This window comes from Podarcis liolepis (genome assembly GCF_965112155.1).
Source record: "Podarcis liolepis genome assembly, chromosome: 2".
NCBI lineage: Eukaryota > Metazoa > Chordata > Lepidosauria > Squamata > Lacertidae > Podarcis > Podarcis liolepis.
In genome coordinates this window covers 107,413,379-107,430,506 of record NC_139555.1, presented here as the reverse complement: position 1 = coordinate 107,430,506, position 17,128 = coordinate 107,413,379, and the positions used below count along the sequence as shown (strand labels likewise).

The following is a 17,128-nucleotide window of genomic DNA, read 5'->3' as shown; positions in this document are numbered from 1 at the left end:
GATTAGCTTCGTAACCCTGTTTTGCTGGTATCCATTGGCGATTAACACATTTGAGAGATTTTGTAACTCAGTTGTCAAGTGGTCTTTGTCAGCCAGGCGTTTGGAACATCACCACAAGAGAATAATCATGGAAGCCATCGAGATAGAGAAACACCCTCACAACATGAACAAGCGTGACGACACGTCCCGCCTGCCAGACATCTGGAAATTAGCCCTCCCCACAAAAACCGACACCAGAACCAGAGGCACACAGAACGCCATCACCTATCAACCACACCAGACCCAAACCCAGACCCTCTCCACAGATAAATTACAGACACCATCCAGTAGCCAAACCATAGTGGCACCTCCGGATGCTGCACCCCCCTGCAATCCCTACACAGATCTGGCTGGCACAGGGCACAAAACCACAGCTCGCCCCTATACACGAAGCCAAGCCAGAGCACAACTAAGTGCAGTACAGCCATCTTCTCAGAAAAACTCTTCACAAGCTCAAGAGGTCAAGACACGAAAGCTTTAGCAACTAATCCACACCTAATGACCCACCTAAGTGGTACTCAGAATATCACTCAAGAAATCACTCAAGATATCCCTCAAGTAATTAAGGAACAAAAGAAGAAAAGGCACACTAACCTGGGAACTTCCTCTCTGCCCAGAACGTTGGAGGCTACACCACACCCCCTCAACAGTATTTATATGAACTCAAACACTGAGATCCTGCTCTGTTCCAGTAACAAGAAGCCGAAAGCACCAGCCTGAAGATGACGAGTGAGACCTCGTCGAAACGTCGCCTAGACACCCCAACTCTTACACGGGAAGACACCCGAAGACACCAAAACCTGCATTCCTGTACCCGTGAAAATCTACGAAAGCATATATATATATATATATATATATATATATATATATATATATATATATAAAATCAAAAATGCTCAACCAATTTGGACAAAACTAAGAAAACCTCAGCAACTTTGGCCAAAAGACAACAACTTCAGTGTCTGGATTTTCACCTTGTGAAATATAGCAACCCTGGTTTATTACATTTACCGAGTTGGTCTGGATATAGGCTATACTTTCAGCCCCAGACCTGGCTTGTATGAAACCTGAATGTGGCCTGTAATTGCACTCTTGTGAGGCAGCAGTAAAAGGAATGGAAAGTAGAATGCAACATCATGGACTGAATTTACTCTTGAGAGTTTTTTAAAGCCAAAGCTGGTTGCCCACTCTCTTCTTTGCCCTGCTGGTCTTTATGTTCATCACGGTCCTCTCTGAAAACAGCCTCTTTCTCTATCTGATCCAGGCGGATTCTGCTCTTCACCCCCCAATGTATTTTTTCCTTAGCCCGCTGGCCTTCATGGACATCTGTCAAACACTTGCCACTGGCCCTAAAATGGTTGTGGATTTTGCAAGCAAGATGAATGTCATTTCTCTGGCTAGATGTTCAGCTCAGATATTTTTCACTCTGATGACGGGTACGGCAGAATGCCTCATCCTTGCAGCAATGTCCTATGGCAGGTATGGGGCCATATGCAAGCTTTTGCAACATCTGGTCCTTACTAGGAGGAATATCTGCCTGGCTCTGATAGCGGCGGTTTGGTTGGAGACCTCTCTGCAAGTCTTGGTGCCCGCTGTTTAGGAAAGAGTCAGAAAGTACTGGGCACTTGCCTCTCCCACTTGGTGGTGGTGGGACTCTTCTATGGGGCAGCTAGGCTCAAGTACCTGAGACCCAAGGCATATCAGACACCATTCCAGGACAAAAGAGTTTCAGTGTTTTGTACCATCATCATGTCAGTTTGCATTTCTTAGTGCAGAAAGGATTGATCTAATGTGTAGATAGCTTTCCTATTCTAATTCATTCAAGAGGGTTCTGGAAGCTACTGGAAGCTTCTGTGTGTGAGATAAGCAGAGGCAGAAAGGTTAACGATTGTTTAAACTAGGGGTAGGCAACCTAATGTGCGGGGGCTGGATGCGGCCCAATCGCCTTCTCAGTCCGGCCTGCAGACTGTCCGGGAATCAGCGTGTGTGGTGTAGTGGTTAAGAGTGGTAGTCTCGTAATCTGGGGAACCGGGTTCGCGTCTCCGCTCCTCCACATGCAGCTGCTGGGTGACCTTGGGCCAGTCACACTTCTCTGAAGTCTCTCAGCCCCACTCACCTCACAGAGTGTTTGTTGTGGGTGAGGAAGGGAAAGGAGAATGTTAGCTGCTTTGAGACTTCTTCGGGTAGTGATAAAGCGGGATATCAAATCCAAACTCTTCTTCTTCTTCTTTATATGGGTAGAATGTGTCTTACCCATGCCTACCCATGGTTTAATGCTTGATGGTTTCACAGGTAAGGCACAAAGTTTAGTTCAAAACAAAACTCTTTACGGATAAACTTTTGAAGAGCACTCTCTTACAAACCAAGTCTTATGTAGGCTTTCCCCACCTAGAATAGCTATCAGAGCTCTAGCCAGAAACACCCACTCAGCGCCTTCAAGCATTTAGCTAACTTTACTCACAAAGTGAAACCTTGTGCGCCTGTATCATCCTTATATGATTGTTATGCTGTCAGCATGTAACTTAAATTCTAGTCTTTCTCTCCTGACTGGTTGATTGTCTTGCCAGCTTTCATTGGTTGCTGGGTCACCAAGAGGCAGCCCCAAGGCCTGTCTGTCACACTCCCAACTACATTCTGATCACCTGCAGAGGTCTCCTTCAATTACCTAGGAGAAACTTTGGGTTTGCTTATGTGTACATTGCGCCATGTCTCTTAGGTTATGGATAACCACTCAAAGGTTGGTTCCACACTTAGTCATACACAGAGTAGGCTCACTGAAATCAACCATTCATTTCAAAAATGAACATTTATTTCAGAAACCAATGTTTATTTCAGAGAGCGGTATTCAACTCCTCGCATGTACCGAATGACTTCTGCTTGCATTACAGTGTGCCAGTATTGCTTTGTTCAGAGAACAAATCTAAGCCTGATTTGTATGTAGCAGAAATGGTCTCACATTTAAGCTTTTAACTTTAGTTCCCTCTGTAACAACGGCCATGTTGGGCGCAATTCCCCTTCCTATCAGCGCACAGAAAATCTAGGGTTGAAGGTTCGTTCTTTAGGCCCATAGCAAATAAGTTTCCTTTAATTGGGAGTTAAATTCTTGGTTGAGCTTTACAGAGGAGAAATAAATTATAATAACATTGCAAAGTGAAAATGTTGATCTTTGATACATAGCTGAGGAACCTTAATAAAATCACCTTTATATAAATCGATGGTGGATAGATGGATAGAGAGAGAAAATATTCCTCTTTCTGGATGCTCAGAACTTTTGGGCTTCCAATGAAGCCAAATGTTGGAAGAATCAGGGCGGATTAAGAAAGTACGTCTTCACGCAGTGCGTAGCTAAACTGTGGAACTTGCTCCAACAGTGATGATCACCACTGTGGATGGCTTTAGACAAGTGTTGAACCAACTCATGGAGGAAGTTTTTGATGGTTGCCAGCCATGCTGGCTATATGCTGCCTCCACAGTTGGATTTTGAAGAAGAGGAAGAAGAAGAGTTTGGATTTGATATCCCGCTTTATCACTACCCTAAGGAGTCTCAAAGAGGCTAATAATCTCCTTTCCCTTCCTCCCCCACAACAAACACTCTGTGAGGTGAGTGAGGCTGAGAGACTTCAAAGAAGTGTGACTAGTCCACAGCAGCTGCATGTGGAGGAGCGGGGAAGTGAACCCGGTTTACCAGATTACGAGTCCATCACTCTTAACCACTACACCACACTGGCTCTCACAGTTTGAGTTTGGTGGAATAGTTAAGAAATGGCCCTTGTCAATTCAGTACAGTCCTACTCTAGAATATCGTGTGAAGAGACCCGAAAGAAAGAAAAATGGTGTTGGGAATACTGAAAATTAAGGGAATCCCAGACTGATTTAGCAAATGGACAGATTCCATGTCACTTAGAGAAGTCCCTCCATATTTCTTAACAGGCGAATGCAGAAGCATCTCAATGAACACCCATGTGCTATGCTATGGCAAGGTGCCTTAAAGTGCTAAATCCTTTCGAGATGCTTGCCACTACGGTCAACACCTCATTAATTGAAGACTGGGGATCAAATTCCCGAAAGCCGGCAATCAACCAGAATGTCCTACTGGAACCTACATTGTAAACCTTGCGTGGCTTTAGTGATGCAAACGCCAGTCTCAATTTAGAACCGATCAAAGTAACAGAAAACAGTTTTCCTCAAGGGATTTCACCCTGGTCACCATAGAACTAGAAACTATAAGTAATAAGCACCAGTTTCTACCCAAAGGACTCATGTCATCGACAAGGGAGCTCAGCTCTGTTTCGTGCAGTATTTAGATGGAATTGTGTCTAAGACCTTTCAGCACGCCAGAGTCGCTGATGTCAGATCTCTGGCAGAAACCTTCCTACCTTTCGTTCAATAGGTTGGTGTGATGAAACAGGCAGAAGGTACATTACGAGGAGAGAGCGCCTGTCCACAGGTTAGCTCTCTGATGCTTTATGCAGGGTCTGTATAGAAGCCGGGATCTGCTTGGTCCATAGTAATCCATCTAAGCTGTGTCCTTTAAGGAGCTAATTGTGTTAGTGAATATTGGAAATCTAGCTCTTCAAGGATCTAAACAGTTCTCTTTCTGCTAATATAGGAACACATGAAGGTATGTGCTTTTTTTTGTTATTGCTGTTGCGAAGGGTGAATCTGAACCAACCAAGTCCTATGATGAATGGTTGAAAGCCTTGGGGCTGTTTTGCCTGGAAAGGAGAAAGTTATGGGGACAAATCATAGCTGTCTTCAGATATCTGAAAGGCCGTATCAGAGACAATCATAGAATCGTAGAGTTGGAAGGGACCCAATGGTCATCTAGTCCAACCCCCTTTACTCCTCACAGTTACAGCTCTTTCCCACCCTTAACAAAGTACAGTTTCCAGGAATCGGTGGAGGAATTCATCTGCTTTAAATGTATGGTGAGCACGCAGCTTTAAGCAAGTGGCTAGCTCTTCTAGAGAAATTAATGGAACATGTGGTTGGTGTGATAGCTCAGGCAGTAGAGCATGAGAATTTAAATCCCAGGATTGTCTGTTCAAGCCCCACATTGGGCAAAAGATTCCTGCAGAAGCCGTCCTGGTTTCTGATTTGATCCTAGACTGTCCCACTTTTCCTTAGGTAAAGGTAAAGGGACCCCTGACCATTAGGTCCAGTTGTGACTGACTCTGGGGTTGCGGCGCTTTATTGGCTGAGGGAGCCAGCGTACAGCTTCCGGGTCATGTGGCCAGGATGACTGAGCTGCTTCTGGTGAACCAGAGCAGCACATGGAAACACCGTTTACCTTCCTGCTGGAGCGGTACCTATTTATCTACTTGCACTTTGACGTGCTTTCGAACTGCTAGGTTGGCAGGAGCAGGGACCGAGCAACGGGAGCTCACCCCGTCGCGGGGATTCAAACCACCGACCTTCTGATCGGCAAGTCCTAGGCTCTGTGGTTTAACCCACAGTGCCACCCGCATCCCTCCCACTTTTCCTTAGGATGTCACTATTTTCATTGCAGAAATGCTGGAGGCCATGGATTTATCTGACCTCTGAGCTGTCTTTAGGCAATCCTGTATAGGGAAGGTTTTTTATGTTTATTCTGATTTTTTATATCTTGGAAGCTGCCCAGAGTGGCTGGGCAACCCAGTAAGATGTATGGAGTATAAACAGAAAAATTATCGTTACAGTGGTACCTCGGGTTACAGATGCTTCAGGTTACAGACGCTTCAGGTTACAGACTCTGCTAACCCAGAAATAGTACCTCGGGTTAAGAACTTTGCTTCAGGATGAGAACAGAAATCGTGCGGCAGCAGAGCGAGGCCCCATTACCTAAAGTGGTGCTTCAGGTTAAGAACAGTTTCAGGTTAAGAACAGACCTCCAGAACAAATTAAGTTCTTAACCCGAGGTACCACTGTATGGAATGGGATGTCCCTATTTTCACTGGAGAAATGTTGGAGGGTATGGACTAGATTGCCCTTGTGGGCCCTTCTATGATTCTATGATAAAAATACCCAATGGCTTGATAGCACCCGTTATGAGAAAGGTTGTTTTCTGCTGCTCCAGAGAAGCGGACACGGAGCAATGGATCCAAACTACAAGAAAGAGGATTCCACCTAAACATTAGGAAGAACTTCCTGACAGTAAGAGCTGTTTAACAGTGGAATTTGCTGCCAAGGAGTGTGGTGGAGTCTCCTTCTTTGGAGGTCTTTAAGCAGAGGCTTGACAACCATATGTCAGGAGTGCTCTGATGGTGTTTCCTGCTTGGCAGGGGGTTGGACTCGATGGCCCTTGTGGTCTCTTCCAACTCTATGATTCTATGATTCTATGATTTCTCTCTGAAAATGAACAAGATGCTTCTTAGCCCAGATCTAGAAATCCTTCACAGGCATGTCATCTCTCCTTCCCATTCATTCCATTGACACTAAGGTTGCCATCTGACCAGGGGAAAAGCAGATGAGCCTGCTCCTGTGTCTTTCGCACCAGTTTGATATGAAAAACTCAGCAATAATGTTGCTAATATCAGCAGCTCGGTGGCCGTTAAATACCCTGGCTTTGTGAAAATGCATAATAAATATAAAAAGTATTTTTAAAACTCTCGTTGAAACCCTCCTCCATTGGATTGAATGAGGATGGGAAGGTCAGGCATACAAAGCAAGGGCTGTGGACTGTGGGTTGTAACACCTCATCGGTAATATTGGGAGACTAATTTCATACATTTGCACTTTCTAAAAAGCGCTATACCTTCACCACTGTGGAAATTCTGTATATATCTTAGAAGATAAAGGTAAAGGGACCCCTGACTATTAGGTCCAGTCATGACCGACTCTGGGGTTGCGGCACTCATCTTGCTTTATTAGCCCAGAGAGCCAGCGTTTCTCCACAGACAGCTTCCGGGTCATGTGGCCAGTATGACCAAGGCGCTTCTGGCGAACCAGAGCAGCACACGGAAACTCCGTTTACCTTCCTGCTGGAGCGGTACCTATTTATCTACTTGCACTTTGATGTGCTTTCGAACTGCTAGGTTGGCAGGAGCAGGGACCGAGCAACGGGAGCTCACCCCATCACAGGGATTCAAACCGCCGACCTTCTGATCGGCAAGTCCTAGGCTCTGTGGTTTAACCCACAGCACCACCTGCGTCCCTCATCTTAGAAGATAGGAAGCTACTTTATACCCAGTCACACTACTGGTCCATTAAGCTCACCATTGTCCACACTGGCTGACTGTTGGAATCGGGGGATGAAAAGCCAGCTGGCTTGGCCCCAGCTGGAGCGTCTCCCCTCTCAGCCTTGCTGCTGCGGAGATCCATCGATTTCTGCTCCTCCAACATGCGTCTGTGACTCAAGCTGCCATGCAGGCTTAAGCACACACTACTCAGCAGGGTAAACAACACAACAGATCAGGCTTGAGGCATGGATACGATACTAAACTACGCATTTATTCTACATAAATCAGGACAAAGAAAACATGGCTTCTCTCCCTGCCGTTCTTCTCAGAGAGAGAAAACAAAAGCAATACAGAGCGGAAGTTCTGCTCACGCCAGCAATCTGTGCTGGAATGTAAACAGGCATGTGAAATGTAACAATCCACATATCTGCATCAAAGGGTGGAATGGAATTCCCAACACTGACAGCAGGGCTTCAGACAGGGCAGTCTCTCCCAGCCCTACTGGAAGATGCCTGGGATTGACCCCGGAGATGCTCCACCACTGAGCTGCAGCCCTGGCCCAGCACACTTAGGAAATTTCTGAATGGAGATCTATGAACTTGCTGGAAACTACCATCAGCACCGTTCCATTGATATCCAAATACAGTAGTACCTTGGGTTAAGAACTTAATTTGTTCTGGAGGTCTGTTCTAAACCTGAAACTGTTCTTAACCTGAAGCACTGCTTTAGCTAATGGGGCCTCCTGCTGCCGCTGTGCCGCCACTGCATGATTTCTGTTCTCATCCTGAAGCAAAGTTCTTAACCCGAGGTAATATTTCTGGGCTAGTGGAGTCTGTGACCTGAAGCGTATGTAACCTGAAGCGTATGTAACCTGAGGTACCACTGTATCTTTAAGTTACAAGTGCTACAAGGCTGTGTTAGCATGGTTGTGTCTGACATTGGTGGGGGGGGTTGGGGGGGTCAGAGGAAGACCTTGTGCCTTTTAAAACGTTGTTGTTGTTTGAAATGTCCACATAAAAAACATTTAACCTGGGCCCCTCCAGAATTCTGATGCTTTGCTTTGCTTTGCTTTGCTTTGCTTTGCTTTGCTTTGCTTTGCTTCGCTTCGCTTTGCTTCGCTTCGCTTCGCTTCGCTTCGCTTTGCGGGTGCATTCCACAATATGCCATTGATGTGCTCCTTGTGCATTTGCTGTGGTGGGTTCATTGTTCTGTCATGCTCCCCCAATGCTATTGCAATATTGCGTCTGATGGAGCGTCTCCACCCCCATCGTTGAACCCGGACACTGAGGTCCAGCGCCAAGGGCCTTCTGGAGGTTCCCTCACTGTGAGAAGCGAGGTTACAGGGAACCAGGCAGAGGGGCCTTCTCGGTAGTGGCGCCCGCCCTGTGGAACGCGCTCCCGTCAGATGTCAAGGAAATAAACAACTATCTGACACTTAGAAGACATCTGAAGGCAGCCCTGTTTAGGGAAGGTTTTAATGACTTTTGTTGGAATCCGCCCAGAGTGGCTGGGGAAACCCAGCCAGATGGGCAGAGTATAAATAAATTATTATTATTATTATTATTATTATTATTATTATTATTATTATTATTATTATTATTATTGCTATCTTGAGGAGCACCCTTGCACCACTGATCAACAAAAGTGGAACAATAACACCCCCCGCCCCAAAGCAAACCTTTGTGGTAAGCAAAATTTCAGCAGGAAGTTATTGGACGTGCACCAATTGCAAAGGATGTAGTATGTCCACCCAAAACCTTTTGCAGGGACAAAGAGTATTGAAAGTGAGATAATGTCTAACTTCCCCGTCATGAGCCCCCAAATCATCATTAATACACGGGGGGGGGGGGAGCAAAAAGCAAAAAAACCTGGCATTCTGTGAGTTCCATCTCCTTAAATCTTATCCTTTTGTCCTCAGCTCCAGCCCAAGGAAGAGGCAATGGGTCATGAAAATGTAACATCCTGGACAGAGTTTCATCTTGTGGGGCTTCTGCATCTAAGGACCCCCACCTTATTTTTTAGCATCGTTCTGTTTATGGCTTTCGTTGCTCTGCTGGGAAACTGTCTCCTGCTGCTCCTAATCCAAATGGACTCCTCACTTCATACGCCAATGTACTTTTTCCTTAGTCAACTGTCCTGCATGGATATGGGACAGATCCTCATTGTAGTCCCAAAAATGTCTGTGAACTTTTTAACGCAGAGGAGCACTATTTCGCTCGGCGGTTGTGTGGCCCAGATCTTCCTCACTCTGACCATGGGGAGCTCAGAGAGCCTGGTCCTGGCCGTCATGTCTTACGACAGGTACGTGGCCATCTGCAGGCCCTTGCAGTACCCAATCCTTATGCGGAGAACCATCTGCTTCATCATGACTGTCGGGATCTGGTCTACAGCAATGCTGACCATCATGGTCATTGCGATTTACGTCCACTCTCTGCCGTACTGTGGCTCGAACGTGATCGACCATTTCGTGTGCGAGTTCCCGGCTTTGCTGAAGCTGTCCTGCGCTGACACCTCTGTCTTTGAGATCGTGGTATACCTTGACAATGTGGTCCTACTCCTCTTCCCCATCTCAGTCATTGTTTCCTCTTACGTCGCCATTCTGGTGCAAGTCTTGAGGATGCGCTCGACCGAGGGAAGGCACAAGGCTTTAGGGACTTGCCTGTCCCACTTCTGTGTCGTGGGCATATTCATTGGGGCATCTATGCTGACCTACACCGCCCCTATGAACTCTTACTCAGCGCAAAGGGCCATGATCTACTCGGTCTGTATTACTGTCGTCCCCCCAATGCTCAACCCTTTTATTTACAGCTTGCGCAACAGGGATGTCCTAGCAGCTCTGCGGAAGCTCTTTGTGAAATGCGCAGCGTATTAACGGCACCTAGAGAGGCAACAAATTTCACACTCGTACAGTTTTTGAAATAAATATTCAAGGTTTTAAGGTAGAACCACGACACCATGTCAAACGCCTTTGCAACAGTGGGTGGGGAAGAACAATCAAGAATACATGTCCATACTGATATGGTACATTTGCTTACAAAATTATAGGAATCACTCAGTTTCCAAGGCAAATCTTCTTTACCTTGTTATCTCTTAGTCAAAGGTGGACCTTCAGATCTTGTCAGACTAGGCTGCAGCTTCCATCATCCCTGCCACTTGGCCATGGGGGGCCAGTGGGGTGTCATGGTTAGTGTGTTGGACTTTGAGGGTTGGAATCCCCACTCAGCCATGAAGCTCACTGGGTGACCTATGGTCAGCCACTGTCTCTCAGCTTAACTTACTTCATAGTGTTGCTGTGAGGATAAAATTGGTGGAGGGAGAGAATCATGTCCACTACCTTGAACTCCCTGGATAAAAGCTGGGGTATAAATGCAATAAATAAATGAAACAAATAAAATGAATATATGTGGGCAGAAAGACAGCAAAATCTGGAAGATGGAAACAGAAAGAGAAGGGCTGAAGCAGTAAGGTAACTCACAGGGTCTAATTCAGGTTGATTAAGGGTGTTGACTTGTATTAGAATGATGCAGCAGTTCAAGGGATCAATACAGCTATTTCACTGCAGGTAAAGTCCCTTTCTACAGCAGCCAGTCCTTCAGAAACACAAGAGTCTAACTGAACTCTTTTTAAATCTATAGCGTCCTCTGATTCTCTGCGATGCACATCACGCTTCTTGCTCAGAGTAAAACCAAAGCACACACAGAGATCTGGGGCATGTGCAAAGTTCCAGTTGCACTGAGCTCCAGCTCACCATTTTATCTTCTGTAACCATTTTGGCAGATTTTATCCTCTGCATAGCTGTTTTGGCATTTTGTAAGACTAAACAGATTTCTACTTTGTCCAAACAGGGACTCAGCAATCATGTGCTAATTCCCCCTAGGAATTAAGGAACAATGCAACAACCCCATGTCATAGCATGACTCGGGGCACATAATCTTGAAATAGCATGCCTACTTGGGGTGTGGGTGGTGCTGTGGTGTAAACCACTGAGCCTCTTGGGCTTGCTGATCGGAAGGTTGGTGGTTCGAAGCCCCATGACAGGGCAAGCTCGCATTGCTCTGTCCCAGCTTCTGCCAACCTAGCAGTTTGAAAGCACACCAGTGTGAGTAGATAATTAGGTACCACTGTGATGGGAAGGTAAACAGCATTTCCATGCACTCTGGTTTCTGTCACGGTGTTCCGTTCTGCCAGAAGCAGTCATGCTGGCCAAATGACCTGGAAAGCTGTCTGTGGACAAACGCCAGCTCCCTTGGCCTGAAAGAGAGATGACCTCATAGTCACCTTTGACTGGACTTAACCATCCAGTGGTCCTTTACCTTACCTTCTACCTTTACTTGTTAATCCAGATTTATACACATGTGGGTTAATGTGTCACTAGGGCATGTCACATCAATATGCCTAAATGCTTGCCATTTCAATTTCAATGACTCCATGCCACCAAATGCTAGAGCTTTTAAGATCTGTGGTACAATCTCCAGTTTTCTCATTACTTCCTTACCCAGGGCATTGGTAAGGAAGCAAAAGTCTTAATTATCTAGTATCCAAGCCAGAAATGGGAAAATAATATCCAGGACATTTTTCTTCCTATTAGCAAGCGTTAGGCATAAGTGAAATAATATGGCCCTGGACTCAAGCCAGTGAAGTCCTTACAAATTGCATCAGCTGATGAGTTTGTTCTGACTTTAATCCCTAAGGTGTGAACTTTTCCAACTTCAGTAATCCCTAAGGCTGAAAGTTGAATAAAACGTTAAAAGGTTAACCCTTACAGTGTTATTCCCTTACAGTGTGATTCTAACTATGTAACTCAGAGAAGTTAAGTCCTATTGAATTCAGTTGGGGTATTTCTCCCAGGTAAGAAGGCTTAGGATTGCAGCCTACTGGCTAATGATATAATAGCCAAAATATATTTTAGGCCTGCCTGAATATTTTGACTTGCAATGTGACACTCAGTGACCCCGAGCATCAGCAATTGGGAGGGAAAAGCGGGACATTCCAGGGATCAAATCAGAAACAGGGATGGCTTCTGTAAATTTGGGACTGTCCCTGGAAAATAGTGAGACCTGAAGGGTCTGGGGTTTCTGGCATCGTCAGCCACTGTGAGAACAGGATGTTGGACTAATGGGCCAGGTTCTTCTTTGGTCAATGGGTCCCCTACTGGGATGTGTGTCTTTGGCATGGTGACCTTGGCCTTTTGAGTGGAGCTGACTGCAGTCATGGTACGCAGGAAATTCACTCAGTTGGTTCCACCCACATAGTTCTGATATTCACTTACCTGTATTTTTCGCTCTATAAGACGCACCCGACCACAAGACGCACCTAGTTTTTGGAGGAGGAAAACAAGAAAAAAAATATTCTGAATCTCAGAAGCCAGAACAGCAAGAGGGATCGCTGCGCAGTGAAAGCAGCAATCCCTCTTGCTGTTCTGGCTTCTGGGATAGCTGCGCAGCCTGCATTCGCTCCATAAGACGCACACACATTTCCCCTTACTTTTTAGGAGGGAAAAAGTGAGTCTTATAGAGCAAAAAATACGGTATCTTCTCCAACAGTCCTCAATCACTCTCTGTGTGTATGTGATGTGAAGGCAATCACAGAGCGTTTTAGATGCTTGCAGCTAGAGATAGTGGATTATTCCCTTAAACAACAATAAATGGTCGTTGTCTTTAAAGCATCCTGACTTTTTATTTGAGACCTCCTAGTTTGTAAGATTAATACTAATAGCTTGCTGAATATTGACGCAAAATGTTCTCATTCCTTTGATGATTTTTGAATACAGTTTCTTTCCTCATTAATTGCTGGCTACTACTCAGAGACGGGGAAATGGGATAAAGTTTTGGTGCAGCACTAGTCATAAAGTCTTCCCATCACTTTGTGTGGACTCAGCTATACAGCTGCAAATAAAACATTTTGAATTGGTTGTAATATACAAATGTGATATATGTAATATACAGAGAAGTATGACTAGCCCAGGGACGTGGGTGGCGATGTGGGTAAAACCTCAGTGCCTAGGACTTGCCAATCGTATGGTTGGCGGTTTGAATCCCCGCGGTGGGGTGAGCTCCCGCCCTTCGGTGCCAGCTCCTGCCCACCTAGCAGTTCGAAAGCACCCCTAAGTGCAAGTAGATAAATAGGTACCGCTTTATAGCGGGAAGGTAAACGGCGTTTCCGTGTGCTGCGCTGGCTCGCCAGAGCAGCTTCGTCATGCTGGCCACGTGACCCGGAAGTGCCTGCAGACAGCGCTGGCTCCCGGCCTCTTAAGTGAGATGAGCGCACAACCCTAGAGTCGGACACGACTGGCCCGTACGGGCAGGGGTACCTTTACCTATGACTAGCCCAAGGTCACCCAGCAGTTGCATGTGGAGGAGCAGGGAAGCGAACCCGGTTCGCCAGATTACATGTCCACCGCTGTTAACCACTACACCACCCTGGCTCTCATCAGTTCCCATAAAGTAAATTATGATGGAAAGGCAAACTCCCAGCTACATTCAAATATCCACAGAGGAGCATTTTCTCCACCCTCTTGAGAAATTCCTTCTAATCCAGAGAGCTTCTGTGTTGGGATGTTGGCTACAGGTGAGAGAGTCAGACACTCCTTCAGACTGCTCTTGCTCCCCCGTGGAAAGATTGACAGGTATTTGGACAGGTAGGAGGAGACCTAGAAAGGGACAGTTACAGAGACCTAAGGTATAAAGGGAATCAAGCAGAAGAACGTCAACCTCATCAAAGAACAGGGAGAATGAGAACTGAATGGAGGCCTGTACTTCTCCCCAGAATCTTCTGCTCTCTCATTCATGTTATTTAGTGGACATTGGCTTGGAGGAACCCATGTCTGCAGAAGCAGCACATGGTGCTATCTTTAGATTCTCATTATCTAGTGGGGCGTGCAATGTACTGTTTGAAGTCTGACTTGTAGCTTCCACTTCTGAAAGTATTACTTAATAAGTTGGGGAGCCAAAATTCCCAAATATACAGGAGTGTGATCGTTTCTCCTTGGAGCTTTTAAATACTGATTGTGAAAATGCTGGTTATAATATAGATCCAAAAAAGGCACATTTTTTCTCTTACTGCTAGACCCTGTGGGACTAAGTAAAGATTTTGCAGAGATAAAGTAGGAGATGTAGATTTTAAAATGTTCCTTTACAAGAAAGAGCATTATTTATAGTTCACAAGGTCTGGATTGTTTTCCTAGCTGACCTCAAATCAAGCAATTTAGGGTTTGTGATTCTGAATATTTTAAGATGTGAAAAGCAATCAAGAAAATTAAATATTGATTGTGGCTTTCTCTCTCTTTTTCTTTTGGAGTTATAAAAATATTTATGGTTTTCAAAATGTAAGGAAAAAAGATGCCATTCTCTCAGAGTAACAACTCTGTTCTAAAGAATGTACTGTAAATCATTTTTTGCTTGCAACAAGAAAAAGGCTGTAGCACTTTTAAACTGAATTATGGCCAATAGTTTATGGTGGAGGACATGAGCAAGATTTAATTAAATCAATGGTTGGAGCACTGAAGGTTTACAGCAGAACATCTAAAGGCCGACAGCTTCTAAAAAATCACATCGGTTTTCTACTTGCTGGCAGAAAGACATGCATTAGACACAGGTATGTGATTCTTAATATTTATATAGGTTGCATTTTCAACACAATTTTTTGTGGTTGGCATATCTGATGATGATAACATCAATTTTCATACACAAAATCCTTTGCAAGTGAATGTGGGACAGGCAATCACAATCCAAAGGGGGGGAAACACAAGAGTGTGTGTGTGTGTGTGTGTGTGTGTGTGTGTGTAACCAGCACACCTGAAATTGTGAACCTAATTCTGGTGCTGAGAAGAGCAAATCTGTTTGGGTTGTTGTTTGAGGCGAAGGATCTTTCTTGCTTCAGTATCAATTACAGTGGTACCTCAGGTTACATACGCTTCAGGTTACATACGCTTCAGGTTACAGACTCTGCTAACCCAGAAAAATTGCTTCAGGTTAAGAACTTTGCTTCAGGATGAGAACAGAAATCATGCTCCAGCGGCACAGCGGCAGCAGGAGGCCCCATTAGCTAAAGTGGTGCTTCAGGTTAAGAACAGTTTCAGATTAAGAACAGACCTCCGGAACGAATTAAGTACTTAACCCGAGGTTCCACTGTATATGGTTGCATCCCTATGTTTACAAATTACAAAATACAAGGTGAGAAAAAGATCCCAGAAACAGAAATGTATCTCAACAGAGAACAGAAATCTACACAAACACAGAATTCTATGGCATATTCTACACTGACGTTGGGCAGAATATATAGTTCCCTCTGTGTGCTTATCAGCGCCTTTGAAGTAATGTGAATGTTACTTAAAAAAAAAAAAAAAGTTCACCATTTCTCCAATGAACTCAGGGCACTATGGGTGAGATACCCAGGGCTTTTTTCTTTTCAGCCAGAACTCACCGGAAATCAGTTCCAGCACCAATAAGGTGGGTGCCATTGTCATTTGTAAGAAAACAAGGGAGGTGTTCGTTGTGAGTTCCAGCACCTCTTTTTCTAGAAAAATAGCACCACTGATACCCGCTTTAGTGTTCGGTGTAATAGTGGCAAATGATAATACAAACGTCCACTCAATTCCATGTCTTGTTCACAACAACCCTGGGCATTAGGCAATGCTGAGAGGTAGCAAGTAGTCTTTTGTTTGTTGCCATTTGGTAACCCTCCGTCTTCCAGAAGATTTGCACGAGAGCTGGACCATAAAGAAGGCTGATCGCCAAAGAATTGATGCTTTTGAATTATGGTGCTGGAGGAGACTCTTGAGAGTCCCATGGACTGCAAGAAGATCAAACCTCTCCATTTTGAAGGAAAGCAGCCCTGAGTGCTCACTGGAAGGACAGATCCTGAAGCTGAGGCTCCAATACTTTGGCCACCTCATGAGAAGAGATGACTCCCTGGAAAAGACCCTGATGTTGGGAAAGATGGAGGGCACAAGGAGAAGGGGACGATAGAGGACGAGATGGTTGGACAGTATTCTTGAAGCTACCAGCATGAGTTTGACCAAACTGCGGGAGGCAGTGGAAGACAGGAGTGCCTGGTGTGCTCTGGTCCATGGGATCACGAAGAGTCGGACACGACTAAACAACAACATAGTTCAATCTGGCAATTCACGCCATTGGCATCTATGCAAATTGGCCATTTCAAACTTTGGCACCATGGCAAATTGCTCACCGAAAGCGTTAGTTAGCTGGGGAGTTACCTTTGAGTTTTGGGACACAAAGACACCTGGGGAGCCTTTCTCTTACTCACTTCTTTCCTGTGTCTCCCCTCTGGCCATGTTGTCAAGTGAAGACGAGCAACTTACTTTTAGGAAGAGCTAAGGGGAAGGGGGAAAGTTGCAGTGCACAAATGATTGGGAAGATACAGCTATCAGGCTAAAGAAGTCTGTCAAGCTAAAAAAAATAATAATGGCAGGATCTGCTCTTGGTCATCATTCTTCCTGATCCTTGACCCACCACACACAATGGCTATATTTTGGGAATGGTGAATAGGTCAGACCATCAAAACCCAAATGACCAATTTTCTCCAGCTCCTAGCTGCTAATAAGTGCTGTGAAGAGCTCCACAAGAAGCCCATCACAAAGCCAAATGGCTACTTCTGGGTGGTTACAAGGCTGCCGAGACTACCCAGTACTCAAAGCTGTGTCACAATACTGGACTTCCTCACTCTCTCCCTTTTAATTATTGTTAATGTGACATGTTTTTATGTTGGCTAAGCCATTGTGGGAGGTCGCAATATGGTAAGATAAAACAGACAAACTATTCCCCTCCCCCATTGACTTTTTATACTCATTTTTTTTGCACTTGTTTTTCTTCAACATAAGAAGTGGAGATTTGAGAACGATGTGTTTTGCACCCTTTTTTCTTCTATTTATTTATCTCTTTCCCTCTTTTCTCATTAAGATTTTCTGTATGGTT

General features: G+C 45.0%; 2 protein-coding genes across 2 annotated transcripts in view; one reads left to right on the top strand and one right to left on the bottom strand.

Annotated features, from left to right (window-relative positions):
* LOC310701906 (olfactory receptor 2AK2-like) overlaps positions 1-17,128 on the bottom strand; it is a 51,917-nt gene that overhangs the window by 1,069 nt on the left and 33,720 nt on the right. The gene's annotated exons all lie outside the window — the stretch shown is intronic.
* Positions 9,136-10,068, top strand: LOC310699251 (olfactory receptor 2T2-like; the record flags this gene model as incomplete). The annotated part of the gene is made up of 1 exon (XM_083486876.1): positions 9,136-10,068. One exon carries the CDS (start codon positions 9,136-9,138, stop codon positions 10,066-10,068), a length of 933 nt encoding a protein of 310 aa, XP_083343002.1.